We start from the raw sequence: 25,839 nt of genomic DNA, 5'->3' as shown, positions 1-25,839 counted from the left end.
TTTTTTTTTTAAGATTTTATTTATTTGACAGAGAGAGATAGCGAGAGCAGGAACACAAGCAGAGGGAGTGGGAGAGGGAGAAGCAGGGAGCCCGATGCGGGGCTCGATCCCAGGACCCCGGGATCATGACCTGAGCCTAAGGCAGTCGCTTAACAACTGAGCCATCCAGGTGCCCCTATTTTTTTCTTTATACCACGTCTAGTTCCTTTTTCAATGGCAGTGTATTACACAAGTGGCAGGAAAAGTCCAAGTAATATTTCAGATATCCCTAAAAGTTGAACTTCTAATACTTCATTAGCTCATGGTTGGGGTTTATGAAAGAATACTTTGAATATCACATCCATAGCTTCTTGGTTTGGAAATTTACAAAGGATACTGCTTTGCCTGCTAATCATGCATATAAAAGAATAGACACCTGAGGGCAGCATAATACAATTAAACGTATTTGATAGAGAAGACTACAAAACAAAAGCAAAATAGCTTATAGCAGATCTACAAAACTGAACTAATTACTAAATCTGTAGTATGATTCCCCCCCCCATTTATTGTAACATGTTGGAAGAGGTGGAATTGTCATGTGGGAGGGTATGCCTGCTGTGTTTTAAAACCCCAAGATTTATGAAGCCAGATTTTACCAATGGGTCATGAAAGCTTTTAGTTTCTCTGAAAGCAGGTTTTTCCACAATGCTTCCAGACTCTATATTATTAAAAATAAAAATTTTAGGATTATTTTGCCTAATTCTGCAACCTGTAGGTCAGAGTATATGCTACGATCAGTTTTCCTGGTGAATACTTGAGATAGCTCTCCTTGCTAGAAGCTCTCTCTTAGAACTGAGTTTAGGTTAGGTCTTGGCGGGAGCTTTGAAGAAGGTTTCATTCCTCCAGTTGTCAGGGAAGGCATACTCAAAGCAAAGACTTGGTCACTCTTGTGCTGAATTTTGGTCAGTAGCTTGTATGGTTTCTAGGTGACTCTAAAGAAGGAATCTCTTCATCTTAACTTTTTGCCCCTTTGCTCTCATTGTTTCCACTAAAGTTGGGAGCTAATTATCAACTGAGTGGGGAAAATGCCATAATTTTAACAGCAAGGCACAGAATACATCAGGATGCCTAATCTATTTGCATGCTCACTCATAATGTTATCCTCGATACAAATGCCACTTCCTTCCAGTTTTCTTTTAGTTCAGGGGGTCAGCTGGGCGCCTGGCTGGCTCATTGGTGGATCATGGGACTCTTAATCTCGGGATTGTGATTTCGAGGCCCCCAGTGGGTGTAGAGATGACTTAAAAATAAAATCTTAAAAAAAAAAAAAGATCAGGGGTCAGCAAAGCATGACTCACAGGTAAAATCCAGCTGATGGCCTGTTTTTGTAAGTGAAGGTTATGGAACACAGCCACACACATTTCTTTACATTTTCACACTAAAATGATAAAGTGTTGAGTAGTTGTAACAGGGACCTCATGACCTGTAAAGCCTAAAATATTTCCTATATGGTTCTTTTCACAAATTTACAGAACTTTTCTCTTCTACACCCCCTGCCCTTAGTCCATGAAACCTTCTACTCTTTCTCCCAAACATAGTAGAGTAAGGTTGAGGATGATCCTTTTACTTAACATTCTGAATGAGAACATGTTAAAAACATATCTGAGTTCAGTTTTTCAGAAATGATAAATTCATCAAAGAATTTCTCTCTAAAAAGGCATTTAATGTATCTTTAAAAGAAAACAAATGGAGAAAACAGCTCTTTCTTTTGTATTATAAGAGAACATATTTGAAAATGGCAATATAATCATTTGGGAGAAAAGCCTTAAATTTTTCTGGGGATATGAACCTCCCGTCTTGGGTTTTTTATCTTTTTGCTTAATATTTTCTCTCATTAAGGAAGGTGCCTTAATTGGCCAAATATTCAAAATTTGGGCCTGCCTGGTATTTTGGGATTTCAAATAAAATTCTTACTTTTTGTGGATTTTCCATTCTGTATGTTAAATTTTAGATTTGATTAAAGATGCCTCTTGATTTTAGTTAATGATCTAGAGATTCATATTCATCGAACAGCTCAGATTTGATTGGAAATATTTCATTGATTTCAAGAAAGGATTTCTGTGATTCTCAATGCATCAGGAGGCTTTTTCACATCTCCATGCCTTATTCATTTAATGGAAGGGAATCCAGAATATAAAAAGGTACTACAAAATTACTGCCTTGGCATGTAACTGGCCAGCATTTGTTTCAGAGCAAGCCTACTTTTTTCCAAAGTTATGAATCAATTTGGGAAGAAAATAGAACCATGGCAATGTGTGAGTTTCTCTGCAATAGCTATGAATGGTTGAGATACAAGATCAGTGATTACAGTTAGCTTTGTTCAGTGGAAAGTATTTGAATAATAGTATTTCAAGGTAATTGATACAATTTGGTATAACAAGAAGGAAAAATCCAGGTATTATATGAAGGAGTGTTTCTCGCTGACAAAGACTTCATTTCATTTTACTTTTACTCCATGACAAAAATGGAGTTTTTGTAAAACTCAGGTAATGTTTAAACATATATGTTAGTAAGGCACAAATGGACTAATGAGACCCTTTCCCTTTCCTTCTGGGCCTTACCTAGAATTACCACTGAGTCAGAGGAGGATAATAAGTAGCAGATATAAATAGCCTCAAACAATCAAATATTCAGTAAGTTGTTGAGCATCTTTGACTAATAGAAGGCCATGTATCTAGGTTATTTTCCTACATTAGTCAGACAAATTGAGGTACCAGGTATTGGATGATTGTACTAATTCTTCCTTACTGTGGAGGACCCAAAGTGTATGAATTGTTTTTGTTGGTTCGAATTTACATATCCATTTTCTCCCTAATTGCTATTTTCCTAATTGTTATTTCAAAATCCATATGAGTCAAAATGGTATCTTTATACTAATGTAGGCTGTGAAAGTATATAAAAAGCAATGCTAAATAAGCAAGTAAATAAAATAAATTTGAATTTAGAATGAAGTATGACTTTATAAACCAAAATAATGCCAGGGACTTTGCCATTGTCTTTAAATGTTATAAAACATAACAATTATTAATTAAATGATGATTTATACCATATAATAGAAATTCATGGTGTCCTCAAGAAGTTTTTTCTGACTTAGTGATCTTTAAACATATTGCTCATCAATCTTTCAGATTTTGAACAAAAAATAGTATCTTTCTTCCAGTTTAAAGGTGTCCTCTAATTGTTTTCATTAAAAGTTTAAGTAATTAAAAATAATAAGATTTTGTGGTGTTTTCACTTGCTCTCTTATCATTCCTCTCCTCAGCTCCACAGTAATCTTGAAAACCAGTAGTCTTTCACGGTCACAGTAGCTGTGAAAACCAAAAGCTTAGCATTCACTGGATTGGGCAGTTAGGAGCTCCCTCAAGAGCCCCATTCCCGGAATTATCATTATTTGACTTGTCTGGCAGCTCCCTGGAAAACCCTCACTTGCAGAGCTTATTTTACTTCGATCTGACTCTATGCTCATTCCAGAAAAAACAGTCTTCTCCCCAGAGCATTTGACAGTTGTTCAACATTACTGCTGCATCTGGTGCTAATAGCAGTTGGGCAAACAAGAAGCTGACCAAAAAACTTAAAAGGAAAAGCTGAGAAATATGGCATACTGGTGAACTCTGACATGTTCTTGGGAATCTTTGTCCACCTGTCTGGGAAAAACCTGAGAAGGCTCTAAGCTCTTACCTCTAACAACCCTTGAGATTCTGCATAAACAGAAAGTGAAGACTATAACAGATTTAAAAACTGTCTCCTGGAGCATTGAAGGTATTCCTTAACATGCATGCAGAACCCAATGACAAAGGCTGGGATACTTATTCATTCAAGGCATTTAAGGAAATCTCTATCCAATAATAAGCTGGTTACTGAGCTAACTGAGGCTTCAGGGGTCACATACAACAAAGAATTAGTTCAGGAAAAGCCATTAAACAAACAATACAGTAACAACAAACAGGTGGGGAAGGGGAGGAATCTGATTTACAGATTTGCCGCATTATTTAAAATCCTTAGTTTTCAACAAATAATTATGAGACTTGCAAAGAAATAGGAAAGTATGGGTCATACACAGTAAAAGAAAGCAGTCAATAGAAGCTGTCCTCTGGGAAAGCCAGACATTGGACTTAAAATATTAGAAAAATGGATTAAAAATATTCAACTATGTGCTGCCTACAAGAGGAACATTTTAGATTCAGAGACAAATACGTTGAAAGTTAAAGAACGAAAAAAGTAGTACTGTGTAAACAGGAATTGGAAGAGAGCCGGAGTTTCTTTGTCAATATCAACAAAATATACTTTAAGGCCAGAATTACTAGAGACAAAGATATTTTATAATGATGAAAGGGTCAATGCACCAAGAGGATACAACAACTCTAAATGTAGGAACTTAATAATGTAGCCCTGTAGGGGCATCTGGGTGGCTCACTCGGTTAAGCATCTGCCTTTGCTCAGGTCATGATCCCAGGGTCCTGGGATCTAGCCCTGCATTGGGCTCCCTACTCTGTGGGGAGCCTGCTTCTCCCTCTGCCTGCTGCTCCCACTGCTTGTGCTCTCTCTCTTTCTCTCTGTCAAATAAATAAAATCTTTAAAAATAATAATATAGCCCTGTAATAAATGGATAAACAGGTGACAAGTGGAAGGTAGATAATATACCGAAAATCAGAGCACCAAAATATATAAAGCAAATATAGAACTAAAAGGAGAAATAAACAGTGGAATAGTAATAGTTGGGGCCTTTAATACCCACTATCACCAATGGATAGATCACTTAGAGAATCAACAAGGAAACAGTGGATCTAAACAATAGTATAGGTCTGATGGACCTAGGACACATATACATTCTGATATATACATTCCATCCAATAGCAGTAGAATACATATTATTTTTAAAGCACACATGGTGCATTATCTAGGAACAATCACATGTTAGGCTGCAAAACAAGTCTCAAGAAATAGAAGATAAAAATTATATCAAGTACCTTTTCTGACCACAGAGGTCAGAAAATGAAAATAGAAATCAATAACAGGAGGAAAGGTGGAAAGTTCACAAATATATGGAAATTAACAAACAGTGGATCAAAGAAGAAATCAAAAAGGAAATGAAAAAGTATCTTGAGACAATTAAAAATCGAAACACAATATACTACAACTTGTGGGGTGCAGCATAAACAGTTCTAAGAGGAAACAATAGCTGTCAGCAATATGTCAAGAAAAAAAAGATCTCAAACAACCTAACCTTATAACTCAAGGAACTAAAAGAGCAACAAACTAAGCCCACTGTTAGCAAAAGAAAGGAAATAATAAAGATAAGAGCAGAAATAAATGGAATAGAAAATAGGAAAGCAATAGAAAAGATTAACAAAACTGAGTTGGTTCTTTGAAACAATAACAAAATTGACAAACTTTTAGGTAGACTAACCAAAAGTAAAAGAGAGGACTCCTAAATAGATAAAATTATAAATGAAAGAGGCGACATTACAATAGACACCACAGAAATAAAAAGAATTATGAGAAACTATTAACAGTTATACTCCAACTTATTGGACAACCTAGAATAAATGGATAAAATTTCTAGAAACATACAGTCCACCAAGGAAATGGAAAACCTGAACAGACCAGTAATGAGTAAGGAGAGTGATTCAGTATCAAAATCCTAACAAAGATAAGCCCAGCACCAGATGGTTTCACTGGTGAATGCAAACATTTAAAGAAGGATTAATGCCAGTCCTTGTCAAACTCTTCCAAAAAATTCAAGAGGAAGAGGGAACACTTCCAAAATCATTTACAAGAACAGCGTTACCCTGATACAAAAGCCAGATAAGGTCAGTATAAGAAAAGAAAATTACAGGCCACCGATGAAGACATGCAAAAATTCTCGAAATACTAGCAAACCACATTTAAGAGCACATTAAAAGGAGCATAGACTGTGATCAAGGAGGCAAGTATGTTTCATCATACACAGATCAATAAATATGATACGTTACATTAATAGAATAAAAGAAAATTATATAATTATCTTAATAGATGCAGAAAAAGCATTTAACAAAACATTATCATTTCATGATAAAAACTCTTAATACATTGGGTATGGAAGTATGTATACCTCAATAAAGGCCATACCACTGCTAACGTCATACTCCATGGTGAAATGATGAAAATTTTTCCTTTAAGAATGAGCGCTGTAAATTGTGTAAGACTGTTGAATCACAGACCCGTACCTCTGAAACAAATAATACATTATATGTTAAAAAAAAAAAAGAAGAAGATAGCAGGAGGGGAAGAATGAAGGGGGGGAAAACAGAGGGGGAGACAAACCATGAGAGACTATGGACTCTGAGAAACAAACTGAGGGTTCTAGAGGGCAGGGGGGGATGGGTTAGCCTGGTGATGGGTATTAAAGAGGGCACGTACTGCATGGAGCACTGGGTGTTACATGCGAACAATGAATCATGGAACACTACATCAAAAACTAATGATGTAATGTATGGTGATTAACATAACATAATAATAAAAAAGGAATGAGGCAAGTGTTTCCATTCTCACTATGCCTATTCAATTTAGTAATGCAAATCCTAGCCATAGCAATTGAACAAGGAAAAGAAATTAAAAGAATCCAAATGGGAAAGAAAAAAGTAAAGTCATCTGTTGGCAAATGACATTCTTAAATATAGAAGACTAAAGACTAGACTCTACACATACAAAAATGTTAGAACTAATAAAGGAACTCGGTAAAGATTGAAGATAAAAAGTTAATATGCAAAAAATCATTTTGGTTTTTATACACTAATGACAGAGTATCTGAAAAAGAAATAAAACAATCCCAGTCACGATATTATCAAAAACAATGAAATACTTAGGAATAAAAGGAGGTGAAAGATCTGTACACTGAAAACTAGAAGACATTGATGAAAGAAACTGAAGATACAAGTACATGGAAAGATGTCCCATATTTATAATTGGAATAATTAGTATTGTTAAGATGTCCATAGTACCTAAAGTCATCTCTAGATCCAATGCAATCCCTATTCAGATTTCAATGGTAATTTTTACAGAAAAGGAAAAATAACCCTAAAATTTGTATGGTACCACAGAAAACCCCAGGGAGCCAAAGCAATTTTGAGAAAGAAGAACAAAGCCAGGTATATCACATTTCTGGATTTCAAACTACAAAGTTATAGTAGTTAAAACAGTATGGTACTGGCATAAAAATAGACACATAAACCAATGGAACAGAATTCAGAGCCCAGAAATGAATTGACATATATACAATCAACTTAATATGATATATATGTGTGTATATATATGTATATAAATATTTTTTAGAGAGCATGAGCAGGGGTGGGGAAGGGGTAGAGGGAGGGGGTGAGAATCTTAAACAGACTCCACACTGAGCACAGAACCTGACATGGGGCTCAGTCTTGCAACCCTGAGATCATGACTTGAGCTGAAATCAAGAATTAGACACTTAACTGACTGAGCCACCCAGGTAGGTGCCCCACAATCAACTAATATTTGACAGGGGAGCCAAGAAAACTCTATGGGGTAATGATTGTCTCTACAATAAATGGTATTGGGAAAACCGGTTATCCACATGCCAAAAATGAAACTGGATCCCTATCTTACACAACTCACAAAATTAACTCAAGTAGATTAAAGACTTATATGTAAGGCCTAAAACCATAAAATCCTGGAAGAAAACATTGGAAAAAAGCTCCTTGACATTGGTTTTAGAAATGATTTTTTTAATCTGACACCAAAGCAAAAGCAACAGGCAAAAATAGGTAAGTGGTACTACAGCAGAATAAAAAGTTTGTACAGCAATGCAAACCACCATCAAAATGAAAAGGCAGCCTATGAAATGAGAGGAAATATTTGTATATCATATATCTGATGAGAGATTAATATCCAAAAAATATAAGGAACTCCTATAACTCAATAGCAAGAAAAAAAAAAGAAAAACTAAAATTGGGAAAGGAACTGAACTTTTCCAAGGAAGATCTATTCAGATTGTCAACAGATACATGAAAAGATGCTCACCATCACTTACCATCAGGAAATGCAAATCAAACACAATGAGATATTACCTCACAGCTGTTAAAATGGCTCTTATCAAAAAGAGAAAAGGAAACAAGTGCTGGTAAAGATTTGTAGAAAAGGGAACCCGTGTGCATTGTTGGTAGGAATGTAAATTGGTGCCTTTTGTCACTTCTGTGTACCATATTGAAGTTTTTGACTAGAGTAATTAGTCAAGGAAAAAATGCATCAAGATTAGAAAGGAATAAGTAAAATTAACTCTGTTTGCAGAAGACTTGATCTTGTATTTAGAAAATCTTAAAGAATCTACAAAAAAAAATACCTTAATCTCAAAAACAAGTTCAGCAAGGCTGAACTTCATTTACAGAAGCATCAGAAATACTAAGATACTTAAGAATAAACTTAAAATAAGACTAATATATTGATGTTGAAAACTATAAAACGTTCAAAGAAATCAAGTGATAAGTTATCCCATGGTCATCCCATAGGGACTGGGACACTTAATGTTAAAGTGGCATACTCTACAAAATGATCTTAAGAGTCAGTACAGTCACTGTCAAAACCCCAGTTGGCCTTTTTTCGGCAGGGGTTTGGTGGAGGTGGGTGGGTGGGGGGTTGTCAATCTTAAAATTCATGCAGAAAGGCCAAAAAAATCTAGAGCACAGAAATAACTTGAAGGACTTGTACTTTTTGATTGCAAAACTTACTACAAAACAGTGCTAAAAGAAATTAAAGAAGACACAAATAAGTGGAAAGACTTCCCATGTTCATGGATTGAAGACAATATTGTTAAGATGTCCATACCACCCAAAGTGATCTGTAGATTCAATACAGTTAGTATCAAAATCCCAATGGCATATTTTGCAGAAATAGAAAAAAAAAATCCTAAAATTCATATGAATTCTCAAGGTACTGTGGATAGCCCAAACAACTTTGGAAAAAAATGGAGAACCCACACGTCCTGATTCCAAAATATAGTGTAAGGCTACAATAAGCATAAGAGTGTGATACTGACATAGACAGGTAAATAGATCAATGGATTGGAATACACAGTGCAAAGATAGACCCTTGCGTATTTGGTCTAATGATCTTCAACAAGGATGCCAAGACCACTCAATGGGAAAGGACAGTCAGTCTCTTCAAATTGTGTTGGGAATAAAGGATACCTAAGGCAGGAAAATGAAGTTGGACCTTTATACCATATAAAAAATTAACTCAAAATGGATTAACAATCTAAATATAAGACCTAAAACTGTAAAACTCCTAGAAGAAAACATGACGTTGGACCTAGCAATGATTTCTTGGCTATGATACACAAGCACAGGCAAAGCAGAGGTAACAGAAGCAAAAATAGACAAATGGGGTTACATCAAACTTTTGTGCATGAAAGGACACAGTGGAGTTAAATGACTGCCAATGGAATGGGAGAAAATATTTGCAAATTATATATATGGTGAGGAATTAATATCCTGTAATGTACCAAAACTCTATAATAAAAAATCAAGGATGAAGGTAGTAAAATTAACCAAAATTACAACAGTTAGTTAATGGAAACATAAAAGGATGTAAAATGTGTCATCAAAAATATAAAATGTGGATGAGGAAAGTAAAATGGTAAAGCTTTGGAATGTGTTTAAAATTAAGTTTTTAGCAGCATTATCTACAGCCGCCAAATTATGGAAACAGCCCAAATATCCATTGACTGATGAATGGATAAAAAAGAGTGAAATCTTGCCATTTGCAATGACATGAATGGAACTAGAGTGTTACGTTAAGCAAAATAAGTCAGGGAAAGACAAATACTATATGATTTCACTCATATATATAATTTATAAAACAAAACAAAGGGGAATAAAAGAGGGAGAGAGCAAACCAAGAAGGAGATTCTTAACTATAGAGAACAAACTGATGGTTCCCCGAGGAAAGATGGGGAGGGGGGCATAGGTGAAATAGATGATGGGGATTAAGGAATGCACTTGCTGTGATGAACACCTGATGTTGTGCGGAAGTGTTGAATCACTATGTTGTATACCTGAAACTAATAGTACACTGTATGTTAACTAACTGTAATTTAAATAAAAACTTTAAAAAATAAAATTTGCTATCAACTTAAAACAGGCTGCTGTTTACATAAGATATTTTATGTGAACCTCACAGTAACCACAAGGAAAAAAACTTACAGTAAATAGACAAAAATGAGGAATGAATCTAAACAAAACTTGAAATAAAGCCATCAAGCCACAAGGGAAGAGAGAGAGAAGAACTACAAAACAGCCAGAAAACAATGAACAAGATGGCAATAAGTGTATGCTTATCAATAGTTACTTTCAATGTAAATGGACTAAATTCACCAATCAGAAGACATGGAGTGGCTGAATGGGTAAGGAAACAAGAGTCATCTACATGTTGCCTGTAGGAGACTCACTCCAGAAGTAAGGACACATGCAGAAAGTGAGGGGATAGAAAAAGATACTCCATGGAAAATGGATCTGAAATGAAAGCTGGAGTAGGTATACTCATATCAGACGAGTAGACTTTAAGTAGGTATACTTATGTCAGAGTAGACTTTAAAAGACTGTAATAAAAACAGAAGGGCATTGCACAGTCTTAAAGGGGTCAATACAATAGGAAGATATAACACTTACAAATATATATGCCTTCAACGTAGTAGCACAAAGATCTATGAAGCAAATATTACCAGACTTAGAGGGAGAAACTGAAAGCAGTGCAATAACAGTAGTGTTTCAATAATGGACAGACCATTCAGACAAAAGATCAAGATGGAAACATGAGGCTTAAAATGACACATTAAACCAGATGGATCTAATAACTACATACAGAACATTCCATCCAAAAGCAGCAGAATATACAAACTTCTCAAGTGCACATGGAACATTCTCCAAGGATAGATCACATGTTGAGTCACAAAACAATTCTCAGTAAATTCCAGAAAACTGAAATCATATCAAACATTTTTTCCAATCATAATGTTATGAAACTAGAAATTAATTACACGAAGAAAATGAGTAAAAAAACTCAGAAAACTTGGAGATTAAACAATAAGGTACTGAACAACCAGGGGTCATTAAATAAATCAAAAGAGAAAGAAAAAAATATCTAGAGACACATAAACAGAAATATGACATATCAAAGTTTATGGGATGCAGCAATCCCAAATCTGTTAACACCTAACAAAAATGGTTCTAAGAAGGAAGTTCATAGCAATATAGACCTACTTCAAGAAACAAGAAAAACCTCAATCTAGCTTTACACCTAAGAGAACAAGAGAGAAGAGCAAAGCCCAACATTGGTAGAAAGAAGAAAATAATAAAGATCAGAGAGGAAATAAATGAAATAGAGACTAAAAAGACAGTAGAAAAAGAATCAGTGAAACTAAGAACTGGTTCTTTGAAAATATAAACAAAATCAATAAACTCTTAAGCTTGACTAACCAAGAAAAAAAGAGGACTCAAATAAAATAAGAGATGAAAGGGAAGTTAAAACTGATATCCCAGAAATACAAAGGATCATAAGAGACTACAATGAACAATCATATGCCAACAAGGTGGACAACCTAGAAGAAATGGATAAATTCCTAGAAACATACAATCTTCCAAGACTGAATATGAAGAAATATAAATTTTAATAGACTTTTACCAGTAAGGAGATTAAAATAGTAATCAGAAATCTCTCAACAAATGGAAGTTCAGGATCAGATGGCTTCATTGGCAAATTCTATCAAACATACAAAGAAGATTTAATATTCTCAAATTCTTCCAAAAAATTGGAGAGGAGGGAACCTTTTCCAACACATTTTACAAACCCAGCATTATCCTGATACCAAACCCAGACAGGGACACCACAAAAAAAGGAAAATTATAGGTCAATATCCTTGATGAACATAGAAGCAAAAATGCTCAACAAAGTATTAGTAAACGGATCCAGTAACATGTTAAAAAGATTATACACCATGATCAAGTGGCATTTATTTTGGGGATGCAAGGATGGTTCAACATCTGCAAGTCAATATGATCTATTAACAAAGTGTATGATAAAAATCATGTGACATCTCAATAGACACAGAAAAAGCATTTGATAAAATTCAACATTCATTTATGTGAAAAACTCAACAGAGTGGGTATAGAGGGAACATACCTAAACACAATAAAAGCCATATATCACAGTCCCAGAGCTAGCATCATAGGCAACAGCAGCTGAAGGCTTTTCCTCTAAGAACAGGAACAATAGAGGGTTGCCCACTCCTATCACTTTAATTAAATATAGTATTAGAAGTCCTAGGTATATCAGTTAGACAAGAAAAAAATAAAAGACATCCAAATCAGAAAGGCAGAAGTAGAACTGTTTTCACAGATGACATGCTACTACATATAGAAAACCCTGAAGAATCCACCAAAATCTGGTCCATTGGAACTGATAAATGAATTCAATAAAGTTGCAGGACACAAAATCAATATATAGAAATCCATGGCATTTTTATATGCTAATAACAAAACATCAGAAAGATAAATTAAGAAAACAATCCCATTTATAATTGCAAACAATCACAAAGAGTAATATACCCAGGAATGAATTTAACTACAAAGGTGAAAGACCTATACTCTGAAAACTATAAGACACTGATAAAATAAATTGAAGATGACATGAATAAATGGAAAGATATTCCATACTCAGGGAAGAGTTTGAAAAAATTACTATTGTTGGGGCACCTGGGTCGCTCAGTCATTGGGCATCTGCCTTCTGCTCGGGTCGTGATCCCGGGGTCCTGGGATTGAGCCCCGCATTGGGCTCCCTGCTCAGCGGGAGGCCTGCTTCTCCCTCTCCCACTCCCCCTGCTTGTGTTCCCTCTCTCGCTGTGTCTCTCTCTGTCAAATAAATAAAAATCTTTAAAAATAAAATAAAAAAAAATTACTATTGTTAAAATGTCCATACGACTTAAAATAATCTACAGATTCAGTTCAATACCAATCAAAATCCTAATGGCATACTTCACAGAACTAGAACAAGTAATTGTAAAATTTGTATGGAACCACAAAAGTTTCCAAAGAGTCGAAGTGATCCTGAGAAAGAACAAAGTTGGAGGTATCATGCTACCTGACTTCAAACTGTAATACAAAGCTGTAATAATAAAAAAGTATGTTATTGGTATAAAAATAGACACACGGATCAGTGGAATGAAATTGAAAGCCCCAAAATAAATCCACATATATATGGACAATTAAACTACAAAAAAGGAACCAAGAACATACAATGGGGAAAGGATAGTCTCTTCAACAAAGAGTGCTGGGAAAACTACAGCTACATGCAAGATAATGAAACTATACCCACTACCACCTTACACCATACACAAAAATTAACTCAAAATGGATTAAAGACTTGAATGTAAGACCTGAAACCATAAAATTCCTAGAAGAAAACATAGGAAACTCCTAGACATCAGTCCTAGTGATGTCTTTTTGGACCTGACTCCCAAGATGAGAAACAAAAGCAAAAATAAACAAAAATGGGACAGTATGAAACTAAAAAGCTTCTGGAAAGGAAAACCATCATTAAATCATAAAGGCAACCTAATGAATGCAAGAATATATTTGCAAACCATATATCCGATATGGGGTTAATATCCTATATATATAAGGAACTCCTATAACTCAACAAAACCCAAATCTGAATAGACATTTTTCCAGAGAAGGCAAAGGGCAAATGAGAAGATGCTCAGCATTCTCAGCATCACTAATTTTTAGGGAAATGCAAATCAAAACCAAGTGAGATAACACCTCACACCTGTTAGAATGGCTGTTATTGAATGACAAGACAAGAAATAAGTGCCAGATAGGATGTGGGAGAAAAGGAACCCTCACACACTGCTGGGATTGTAAATTGGTGTACCCACTATGGAAAACATTATGGAGATTCCTCAAGAAATTAAGAATAGAACTACCATATGACTCAACTATTCTACTTCTGTGTATTTTTTTGAATACGAAAACACTAAAAAATACGCATGCATCCCTATGTTCCTGACCCAGATATGGAAACAGGCTAAATATCCATCAGTAGACAAATGGAAAAAGATGTGGTATGTATGTACGTATGTATGCGTGTGTATGTACAATGGAATATTAGCCATAAAAAGAATGAAATGTTGCCATTTGAGACAACATGGATGGACCTTGAGTGTATTATCCTAAGCAAAATAAGTCAGATGCAGAAAGACAAATACAGTGTGATTCCCCTCATATTTGGAAAGTTAGAAAATAAATGAACAAACAAAACAAACTCGTAGATACAGAAAACAGAGTAATGCTTACCAGAGTGTAAGGGGATTGGGGAGTGGGTGAAATGGGTAAAGGAGATAACTGTATGGTGATGGGTGGTAACTGGACTTGTGGTGGTGATCATTTGGTAGTGTACGCAGATGTCAAGTTACAAAGCTGTACACTTGAAATATATATATATATATACACACACACACACTTATACATACATATATGTGTGTATATATATATATATACGCACATATATATATACATACACAACATATACAAGAAAGTACTCTATGATTCCACTTACGTAAAATAACTAAAGCAGTCAAATTCAGAGAAGCAGAAAGAAAGAATGATTGTTACCAGAGGCTCAGGGGAGGGGGAGAAGGGGAGTTGTTTTTTAATGGTATAGAGTTTAAGATTTGCAAGATGCAAAAGTTCTGAAAGTCTGTTTTATAGCCATATGAATATACTTAACACTACTGAACTCTACACTTAAATATGGTTAAGATGGTAAATTTTTTCTATGTATTTTTTAGCCACAGTAAAGTACAAAGGCAAAAACAACTTACTACAAAGCTACAAGAATCAAGAGAGTATTATACTGGCATCCAGTCATATGTCTAGGTCAATACAATAGAATTGAGAATTTGTACTAAACCCTTACATTTATGGTCAGTTGATTTTGAACAAGGATGCCAAGATTATTCAGTGGGAGAAGGAATAGCCTTTTCAACAAATGGTGTTGGGATAGCCACATGGAAAAGAATGAACTTGGATATGTTTTTCCTGTACAAAAATTACTGCAATATGGATCAAATATCTGAATGTAAGAGCTAACTAACATTTTTAGAAAGCATTGGAATAAATCTTTCTGACCTTGGATTAGGCAATAATTTGTTAATTTGACAATAGAAACACGAGCAGCAAAAGAAAAAATACATACACTGGATTTCACTGAGATCAAAACTTTCTGTGCTTCAAACAACACCATCAAGAAAAGATAACCCACAGAACAGGAGAAAACATTTTCAAAGTATATATCTGATAAGGAGTTTTGTATCCAGAATATATAAATAACTCCTACAACTCAACAAGAAAAGACAAATGACTCAATAAGAAAAGGGCAAAGAGTTTAAGAAGGCATTTCTTCAAAGGATATATACAAATGGCCAATATGTGCATGGAAAGGATGAACATCATTAGTCATTAGGGAATTGCAAATCAGAGCCACAAGATGGCAATTCATATCTACTAGAAATGTCTAAAATAAAAAAGATAAATGTTGGTAAGGATGTGGAAAAATTGGAACTTACACTTTTAGTGGTGATGTAAACTGGTGTGGTCTGTTTGGAAAAAATTCTGACAGTTTCTCAAATGATTAAACATAGAGTTACCGTACGACCTAGCATTCCTACTCCTGAGTTATATATATAGGAGAAATAAAAACATATGTCTACAAAAAACTTTACACAAATATTTATAGCAACATTATTCATAATAACCAAAATGTGGTAACAGTCCAGTCAGCCATCAACTTCTGAGTGGAAAATTTGTTATATTCATACAGTGGAATGTTATTTTGCAATAAAATACTGATACATGCTAGAATATGGATGTACCTTGAAAAAAATATGGTAGATGAAAGAAGCCAGTCAAAAAAGGCCATGATTCCATTTATGTGAAATATTCCTGCACAGGCAAATCCATACAAATAAAAAGATTAGTGGTTGCCAGGAGATGGGTGTTGGGAATGGGAGGAGAGATATAGGAGCTGACTGTTAATGGATATGGGGTATCTTTTTGGGTGATGACAACGTTCTGAATTTAGATAGTGGTGATGGCTGCAGAACTCTATCAATATATTAAGAATTATTGAATTGTAGGGGCACCTGGAAGGCTCAGTCGGTTGAATGGTGGACTCTGATTTCAGCTCGGGTCATGATCTCAGTTGGGTTCCGCGCTCAGCGTAGAGTCTGCTTGTCCCCTCCCTCCCCCTCTGCCCCTCCCCCTGCTTGCCCTTGCTCTCTCTCAAATAAATAAATAAGAATCACTGAATTGTATAATTCAAAAGGGTGAATGTTACGTGGATTATATTTCAGTAAAGCTGGTATTTGTAAAAAGTTACAGTGAGCAGACACTCCATCATATGAAAAAGTCAACTCTTTATTTCACCTTTTTTTTCTAATATTCATAATTGTTTAATTTTCCATAGTTTTTTTTTTCATGTAACATGTTTTTATACTTGGGAGTCTTTTATTGATTATTTGATACTTTCTTGTAACAAAATATCTCATGACTATAAAATACAACGAATGTTTAAATATAAATCATTCTGCAAGAAATTGTTGCTATGAACAATACAAAGTTGATTTTAAAAAGATAGTGTTACAAATATTTGAATTCACCAGATCACATATTAAAGAAAATTTTGGTTTTTAACTGATGGTTAAATCATGTCATCTTTTGATTTTTGAGAATTGGAAACTGCCTGACTTGGAAAAGAATTTATGTAGTCATTATTCATTCATTTTTCTCGGGTCCTCAGAACATAACCAGAAAGACCTTGTCAAGTCGTATCAAAATGACTATTGAATATTCTTGTTACTTTTTACCTTAAGGTACCTTTTGTTTTTTTTATTATTATGTTCAGTTAGCCAACATATGTACCTTTTTGGATCTGATACATTTGATAAGGATTGGGAAGGTTGAGATATTGTGTTTTTCAATATAATATTGTGAAATAGTATTGTTTATTAAAGTTTCTGTGCTTTAAATAAATTTTTCATCAGAACTTAGGGCTGCAGATTTAACTTACTTAAAATAATTGGCAAAGTCAGTTCTCGTTGTTAAAACATTCATCCAGTCATGTGAAGTCTGACTGCCCTCTTTGCTGATGGAAGAGGCAAGGTTTTTAACAACAGTTAGTTAGCACTTTTACTCTAACTAATTCGATAGGATCAGTTGGATGATTTGTTTCATGTTATAAGGTAGAAGAGCAGCTGTGAGAGGGGGAGTGGAAAGCAATTACTTTAAGACACATAGGTGTATATGTCCCCAGGCAGATCTGTATTTTTGAAGTTCAGGTTTTGTATACATACTCTAAAAACTATCTATGGCTTTGCATCCCTTTTAAAGTCTTAATATTTTTCCTCAACTTGAAGACTAATGTCCTACCCCACTCTTAGTCTTTTCTGAAAAATAGCCTCACAGAGTATACATTTTATTTGTATGCATATTATTGTACAAGGATATTAATATGTTGGTACACTTCATATTCACTTGGACCACATTTGCCAGAGATCCCATGTGGTTGCGTGTATATTCCACACCCCGCTCCTGCACTCACGATGGATTTCTGTTGGTGTCAGATTGAGCCTCTGAATCCTCCCTGACTGGCAGCTCTTACTAGTTGACTGAGGCTGGCATAGAAGTTTTATTAGTTTTCTCAGTCTAACATATTTGTATCTTCTCTTTTTTTGTTACTTTATATTTTCTGTTTGCTTTTTTTTCATTTTGTTTATTAGTGTGATTTTTTGGTTAAACTTATTCTTAAATCTTAAACTTCATCTTAAATGTGTTTGGAGACAATTTTCCATGGGTCTCTTGCATTTCTGTACATTTTGTGAACAGGAGCTTTGGTTGCTTTTGTTCTGTTCTATTTTTTCAAAATTGTTTCTGCAGTGAGCAGTTTGGAAAATATAGTGACTTTAGAGCAATGGATAGGTTTGCTTATAGCCTTGGATGAGAAGAGTTGGTTTCTTATTTAGAGCAAAAGCAATAGGCATGCTTACTGTCCATTACAAATATTCAGATTCCCAAATCTCGGGGCTCTTTTCCTGTATCACAACCCACTGTGTGTGCATGTCAGCTGGCCCTGTCAGGTTCTGTGAGAATTGGGACTCAGGAAACTGGAGCAAGAAAATGCTGATATTTTGGCTACTCCTGTTGTTGTAAAAAAAATTCCTGTGCCTCCGACTCAGGAATCTTACTTCATCTGCCAACATGTGAGATTGTGGTAGACTAGTTTGTTAGCTTGAAAGTGGGCTAAAATCTCAGATCCTTCACAGTTCTTGACAATATGTAGGAAATAAAAATAAACAAGCAAATAAATATCAGAGTTCAGCTCAGAAATGTCATTTTATCCATGTTTTCCATTAAAAACTACCTTATATATATATAAATGTAGCATAGATTTCTCAGATGTTTTCTTAGGTTAAAATAAAGGTTTGGCATAATTTTGCTATTTATATTTAATGACTGTTTTGAAAGCATAATAAGCCATCTGTTTCTTATAAGTTTGTATTATATGTATGTGTGGATATATGCACATATAGGGGCATGTGTATTCATGTTTTGAAAAGCCAAATCAGTCTTGCTTTGCTTAATCACAGTTTTAAGAATTCCATGTATGTATGTCATTATGATGTATTATTTGCCTCTATTCCAGAATATTGGAAAGAAGATGACCTGCCAAGAGTTCATTGCAAACCTTCAAGGGGTAAATGAGGGTGGTGATTTCTCCAAGGATCTACTGAAAGTAAGCATTGAAATACTGGTTTTTAAAATATGTTTATATTTTATCTTTTCTGTTTATTTTTTGATCTAAAATAAACAGGCCAAGGATTACTTAAGTATTTTGTTTTTTGCTTTTGGTTTTGTTGGTGATATTTCTGTTGGACCTCATCCTTGATGTGTCAGACTGCAAATACCCTTCAATGAATAAATGCTAAAAGTTCACATTGTAATCAGTAATACTGAGATAAGTAGATTTGGAATAATTGGTGATTCAAATAGTGAGCAGTTTTTGTTTTATTTGTGAGCATACTGACAGAACTTGAAAAAGATCACAAAGGTATATTCACTATAGAAACAGAAAAACATTTACATACTATAATGGAAGCTGTATTCAGTCCCTAGTTACAGAACTAGGACTTAAGTTGTCTCTGGAAATCTGAGTAATTGTAGAATGTTTAATTATTTATAGTTAGCTTTATTATTGGTAACAACCAGCATGTTTTTCTGTATCAGAATTGTTTTCAAGGAGACAATGAAATCAGCTTTAGAATTTATAACATTCTACAGCAGTATAAATGAGATATGCATTTGTTTAAATACAAAATAGTGATTGATAATGGATGTGAATATTTTAGAAGTTCAGGATAAGATATGTATGTTGACAGTGTGAGTTTTACAGATTCCTATTTGATTCTAGTCTTTTTAAAAACTTTGTACATATGTAGATTTCTTTGGCAATTCCTTTGAATTTGCTAAGGGCAACACATATGAATTGTGGTATGATCTGGGAATGTACCAGTTGAGAATAAGTCCTTTATTATGTTTTATGTATCTTTCAAACCATATAAAATATATACAGGAGAGTTCTAGATTTTGAAAGTCATATACTATGGAAAGTGAAAGAAGGCTTAAGAATATGGTATTATGAGATTCTCTTACTGACTTTAATTGCAGCTCATTAAAAAATTACATTATATAAAAAGCAGGAAGAAAAGCATCTTCAGGTTACTATAGAAAGAAGTGTTTTTTAGATTGTTTCTTTATAGGACAAATGCTGCCATTGCTGAAGCTACAGTTCTGAATGGGAAATAAAAGGTGTTGGATTTTGACATGATAAATATATTCTCTACATCCATTGAAGATGTACTGTAGACACATGTTAACAAATCTTTTTTCAGTTTAGTGGTATTAACGTGGAAAATAATGCAGTCTTTTTAAGGATTGGTGAAGCTTTTATCAAGTTATGTCAGAAGTAGAAATTGGCAGGAAAATTTTTCAAGTGAAGCTTTTATATTTTATTGGTAGGCTTATGGTAACATGCATGACTGTGGATGAAATATTGGGCAAATTTAGAGCATATTTGATGAGCTGTCTGAAACCAAATGTAGTTAACATACAGTCCAGTTGCTGCCGTTCACCTTGGGTAGACATATGTTCTTTGGTTTACTCTGCCAAGAATTTTCTGGATGATTTGTTACAGTTGTGCCATTGAGATCATGTTTATAAACCTCAGGGGGGAAATATTTATTATACTCTTTTATTTACTGTAGGAAGATGACAGTGAAATGACACTGAAAGTGACAGTGGGATTTAGCATGGAAATTGTCAAGTAAAATACTGATTTCCTTTAGTAGCCAAAACCCCAGCCACTCACCCACCTAAGATGGGAGTTTTCCATTTCAGTAAGAATCTGGATTTTACTGCAGATTTCATCAAGAAAAGGTTTTCTTCAAACCATTTTTGTTTCGTTTCTCTTCCATGTGGCTATTCTTTTTTCCTTCCCTGCCCTCCTGCTCTCCCCCCAACTGACTTTCCCTCCTTTACTTCCTCTGTTTCTATTTATCTATGTTTTTTCCTTTCTCTTGTGCTCTTTTTGTCTCTCTTTTTTTCCTCTTCTCTCTGTCTCAAACTCTCTCCCTCACTCTCTTTCTCAATGGCTATCTCTTGATTCTCTTCAGAGATAAATTACTAGGTGGAATGTTAATTTGAACTTTTGTGGAAAATGATTATACACATGTCACATAGAGAGATAACACAAAACATTTGGTATTATGTTACAGGTTCTGAGTAACCTAACCCCTTTCTGTCTTCTTCCACCCTCTCTCCAACTTGAAAATTATAGGCACCTACAACATTCAGTTTAATTTATTAGTTAAGATGCTTAGAGTTACATGGATTGAATTGAGCCTTTCATTGCTGCATATTGATCTTATTACTTTTAGATTTCTTTGGCTCAAAAATAGCATTTGGATCTATGTCTGTTCAGATTTCTTTGGACCAGCAGTAAGATTTCACCTTATGACTGTTGTTCAATGTGGTTGGGTAGTAGGGAATATTTATTGATGGCCCATTGTGCATTCACTGGGTATTGTGGACCTGGAGAACATGCTGGAACTAAATGGGCCCCTGTCCTCACAAACTGCTGAGAAAGATGGGTGGTTCTTTTTCCCTTAAAATAAATAGTTATTCCACATTAAAATTAAAATATAAACTGATTCTGCTTGTTCTCAACAGAAATGGTTATCAAAAAAGATAAACCGTAATGTATTTAAATGTATGAAAAATGAGAAATTTATTTCAAGCCTTTAATTCAGAGACTTCAGTTAATATTTTGCTTTAATTTTGCCTTGACTACATGAAAGGGATAGATGATACATTGAGCCCCTTTTTTATAATTACAGTTCCACTGCAGTGTCCCTTTTTTTTTTTTAAGATTTTATTTATTTATTTGACAGAGAAAGAGCACAAGCAGGGTGAGCGGCAGGCAGAGGGAGAAGGAGAAGCAGTCTCGCCACAGAACAGGGGGAGCCCAATGTGGGACTCGATCCCAGGACCTCAGGATCATGACCCGAGCCGAAGGCAGACGCCTAACCGACTTTGCCACCCAGGCGCCCTGCAGCGTCCCTTCTGACCTGATGACCTAACAGATAAATGAGTGCTTTGTGCGAATAAGAATGTTTCTCCCACAAGTTGCTTTGAGTATAAATTCTAGATGCCTACAGTAGAAGGTACAATCTAAGTAGAATTAGTTGGAGACCAAAGGACAACCAGTGATAGAATATTATTTAGGTTCTTTAAAGTTGAAGTCTGGCTGTGAAGATGTGGTGTTTGAGAGAGGCCTTTGAAGTATAGGTACCGTTTTAGTAGTAGCCTTATTTTGTTTTTTAGTTAGATTATTATTTATTTCATTTCCTACCACCTTTCCCACCCATAAACATTAATGTTCTCTGTCATAAGTACCTTTCACTAAATCAGGACAGCAATTCATTTAACAAAATATACCAAACCTTCTGGCATGTTTCATGGCTGTATAGGGACTGCCCATCCCAACACTTGGTTATGGTTTGTGCTTAAGCATTCTTAAGGGACAATGTGGAAAAGAAAGGTAAGGGAGGTTCTGCTTTTGGTTCTCATAGACTTAATAAGATATTCCTAAGATTTTTTAGTAAGTAATAAAACTATTAAGTACATGAATAGAGAGGGATGAGAATGTAAAATGTGGGCCAAGTCTGGGTTGGAGGCTAAACTTTCTGAGACACTATAGTGTGGTGATTATGATTATGGACTTGGGAGCTGTGTTGATTGGGTTCTAATCCCAGTGCCCCTCTCTTAGTAGCTGAGAGATTGTAAGCAAATTCACTGAAATTTTGTCTCTTGATTTCTGGATCTGTGAAATGGGAGATCCTATTAGTACCCACCTCATCAGTTGTTTTAACAATTGAATGAGTTAACCTATAAAGTCTTTAGAGTCCTAGCATGTAATAAATGCTATATGTGTTAGCTATTGTAACTTTTTATTTTTAATATTTTATTCTTTACCTAGCTTGAAGTGGATTGGGAAGGGCCTCCATCCCTTCCTGCAGGGTTTGGGTCTAAGGTGTTTTATAAGTATGAGGGCTAAGTGGGATTAGCTTTTATTCACAAGATCTCTCTCGCCCATCCTTTTTTAGCATAACCATGCACATTTTCTTGCTCTTTCAGACAGACCATCTGTGACCTTGAGCTTAAGCATTTCCTCTTTTTGTGGTAAGATTTTTAACCCTCATCATTTATGGCTTCCTTTCTTCCCAAAGATTGTTGATTCCAAAGAATGGCTGTCAGAATTTTCCACAAGAAGCATTTGTTCCATAAAGTCTGTGTTAACATTGTGGAGGCACTTGAAAATGAACCTTGGTTAGAACTTCCCTCTTGCCACGCTTTTATATCTTATATTTGGTTTGGATCCTTGAAACTGCAAGATTGGAGGTCCCGAGCCTTCTTACCTAGGACTATTTGGAGAAAATATGAGAGCCAAGTGGACATCTAGCAACCTTTCTTTTTGTCCCTGGAATTTTAAATCACTTCAAATAATTCACATCTCCATTAATATCCCAGGATTATTTTGGGATCTTCAAAGAGGAGAAGAACTAATTTGCTTCCTCAAATGTTCTTCAGGATTCCAGGACCAGTTTAAGTTTGGTCTTAAATTATTGTATAAGTTTTATTTCTTCTGAGTTTCCTATGAATCTCTATTCTTGATTTTAACAGAAAAGCCACATTTTTATCTTTAGTCCATTCTGTGTTCTATTTCTAACCTGGGTGGTTGATAATCCTTCATTTCTCATTACATATAGGGGGAAACACAGGAACTTTGGGTGATGGACACCTGTTATTTAAATATTTAGAGGGGAAGTAGCCATTTCAAAATATATTTACATAAAAGCAGGAAAGAAGCAATGGGAAATAAGGCAAAAGGAGCCAATGAAAAGTGTCATAGAAACGTATGGGGTAGAAGGTTAGTTATTGCTTGCATAATAATTTCATTTTGGGGAGATCCAGACTGAAGATTTTGACAATGAAACATGAAACCCTGCTTGTTTTCTATCTCAGCGTTCTTATTGTCACCTACCATTTGATACTCAAATAACATTCTTAATATTTTTATCCTTGTCATAGTTAGGTCTCTAAGTTTCTTTTTTTCTTGAGCAGCAATTGAATTCAATAGGTGCCAATGGGAATTATAAAAAAAATCTCTTAAGAATTTTTGTATCATCTTAATGATGGAGAGGGTAGAAATGACAAAACACCCAAGTCTTTCAAAATGATCCTAATAACTAAAAAACAAAACTGAATGCAATTTGCAGAATGTTTTGAAATCTATCTCCTTTTAAATCTGCCTAAATACACAAATAGCTTTAATAATAGCTCTAGTTACAAGGCAGTGTCACTGGAAATTATTAAAAAGCAAGGTAAATAAATCTTGCTTGGGCAAGTCAGTAACATGCCATCCTTTCAGGCTATTGCTTATGATTAGATGTTTGACTTTAGAATATTCTTCTGAAATTTATTGCATCTATCTCCTTTACTTGGGAATTTATTAACCTTGAAATTAACTTGCAGTCTCTTGAGGGAAGACCAAAAGTTTTCACTCTCTCAGGTGTTAGTGGTGAAGAGAGAGGTAGTTAATGATGAAGAGAGAGAGAGAGAGAGAGAGAGAGAGAGAGTGTGTGTGTGTGTGTGTGTAGATTGCAGCTGGGGGGTATGGCAGTTAAATTGACAAAATGCAAATCAGTATGCCTGGCTTAGTGGAATTTCATATGCATCATTTCATTAATGGAATGGTAAATGACATAGTGAGTTCAGTTGTTACATACTGTATTGGTCAGAATCCCAATAAAAATTCTTATTCAGATGTGCTTCTTTTCCCTTAGCTTTCACAAAAGACAGAATTTAGGTGAGGTTCTTTTATAAGAAGTGTCTAAGAACATAGGCTATCTATATCCAATCCTTAACATACATATTTGGCTGAAAGCATTATGTTTTATTCTAAATGCATTTTTCTTGTTTGGCATTATTAGGGAAAAATAAGTTGTGAAAATGATGGAGAAATTAGCTGGAAGAGTAGCATTTAAACAGATGACTCTAAAGGTCAGCAAAGAAAGATATAATACAGTTTATTTCTTTTCAAGTTTTTAAATTCCAATTAACATACAGTGTAACATTAGTTGCAGGTACATGCAATACCCAGTGCTCACCACAAGTGCCCTCTTTAATACCCATCGCCCATTTTACCTGTCTACCTGCCCACTCCCCCACCCCCTCCACCCCCCAGTAATGCTCAGTTTGTTCTCTAAAGTTAAGAGTCTCTTTTCTGGTTTGCCTCTCTTTTTCCTCCCCCCATGTTCATGTTTTGTTTCTTAAATTCCACATATGAGTGAAGTTATGTGGAATTTGTCTTTCTCTGACTGACTTATTTAGCTTAGCCTAATAAGCTCTAGATCTGTCCACGTTGTTGCAAATGGTAAGATTTAATTTTTTGATGACTGAATAATATTCCATTGTGTGTGTATATACACACACACACCACATCTTTATCCATTCATCTGTGGATGCACATTTGGGCTCTTTCCATATTTTGGCAACTGTGGACATTGCTGCTATAAACATTGGGGTGCATGTGCCCTTTCGTATCACTGTGTGTGTATCCTTTGGATAAATACCTAGTAGTGCAATTGCTGGGTCATAGGGTAGCTCTATTTTTCACTTTCTGAGGAACCTCCATACTGTTTTGAGGAGTGGCTGTACCAGTTTGCATTCCCACCAACAGTGTAAGAGGGTTCCCCTTTCTCCACATCCTCGCCAACATCTGTTGTTTCCTGAGTTGTTAATTTTAGCCATTCTGACAGGTGTGAGGTGATATCTCATTGCAGTTTTGATTTGTATTTCCCTAATGATGACTGATGTTGAGCATCTTTTCATGTGTCTATTAACCATCTTTAAGTCTTCTTCGAAAAAGTGTCTCTTCATGTCTTCTGCCCATTTTTTAACTGGATTATTTGGTTTTGGAGTGTTGAGTTTGATAAATCTATATAGATTTTGAATACTAACCCTTTATCAGATATGTCATTTGCAAATATCTTCTCCCATTCCATAGACTGCCTTTTTGTTTTTTTGATTGTTTTTTCACTGTGCAGAAGCTTTTTATTTTGATGAAGTCCTG

At 35.0% G+C, this 25,839-nt stretch overlaps 1 protein-coding gene across 8 annotated transcripts in view; it reads left to right on the top strand.

Annotated features, from left to right (window-relative positions):
• The window catches only part of PSD3 (pleckstrin and Sec7 domain containing 3), a 706,647-nt gene that overhangs the window by 387,163 nt on the left and 293,645 nt on the right, over nt 1-25,839 (top strand). For all 8 annotated transcript variants that reach the window (XM_027597421.2, XM_027597423.2, XM_027597424.2 and 5 more), the window contains one exon: nt 18,793-18,882. In XM_027597421.2, the coding sequence (XP_027453222.1) occupies nt 18,793-18,882 (90 nt within the window). The remainder of the gene's footprint in view (nt 1-18,792; nt 18,883-25,839) is intronic.

Source organism: Zalophus californianus, chromosome 2, assembly GCF_009762305.2.
Source record: "Zalophus californianus isolate mZalCal1 chromosome 2, mZalCal1.pri.v2, whole genome shotgun sequence".
Taxonomy (NCBI): domain Eukaryota; kingdom Metazoa; phylum Chordata; class Mammalia; order Carnivora; family Otariidae; genus Zalophus; species Zalophus californianus.
Note: the sequence above shows the minus strand (reverse complement) of the source record. Positions and strands in the feature narration are given on the sequence as shown.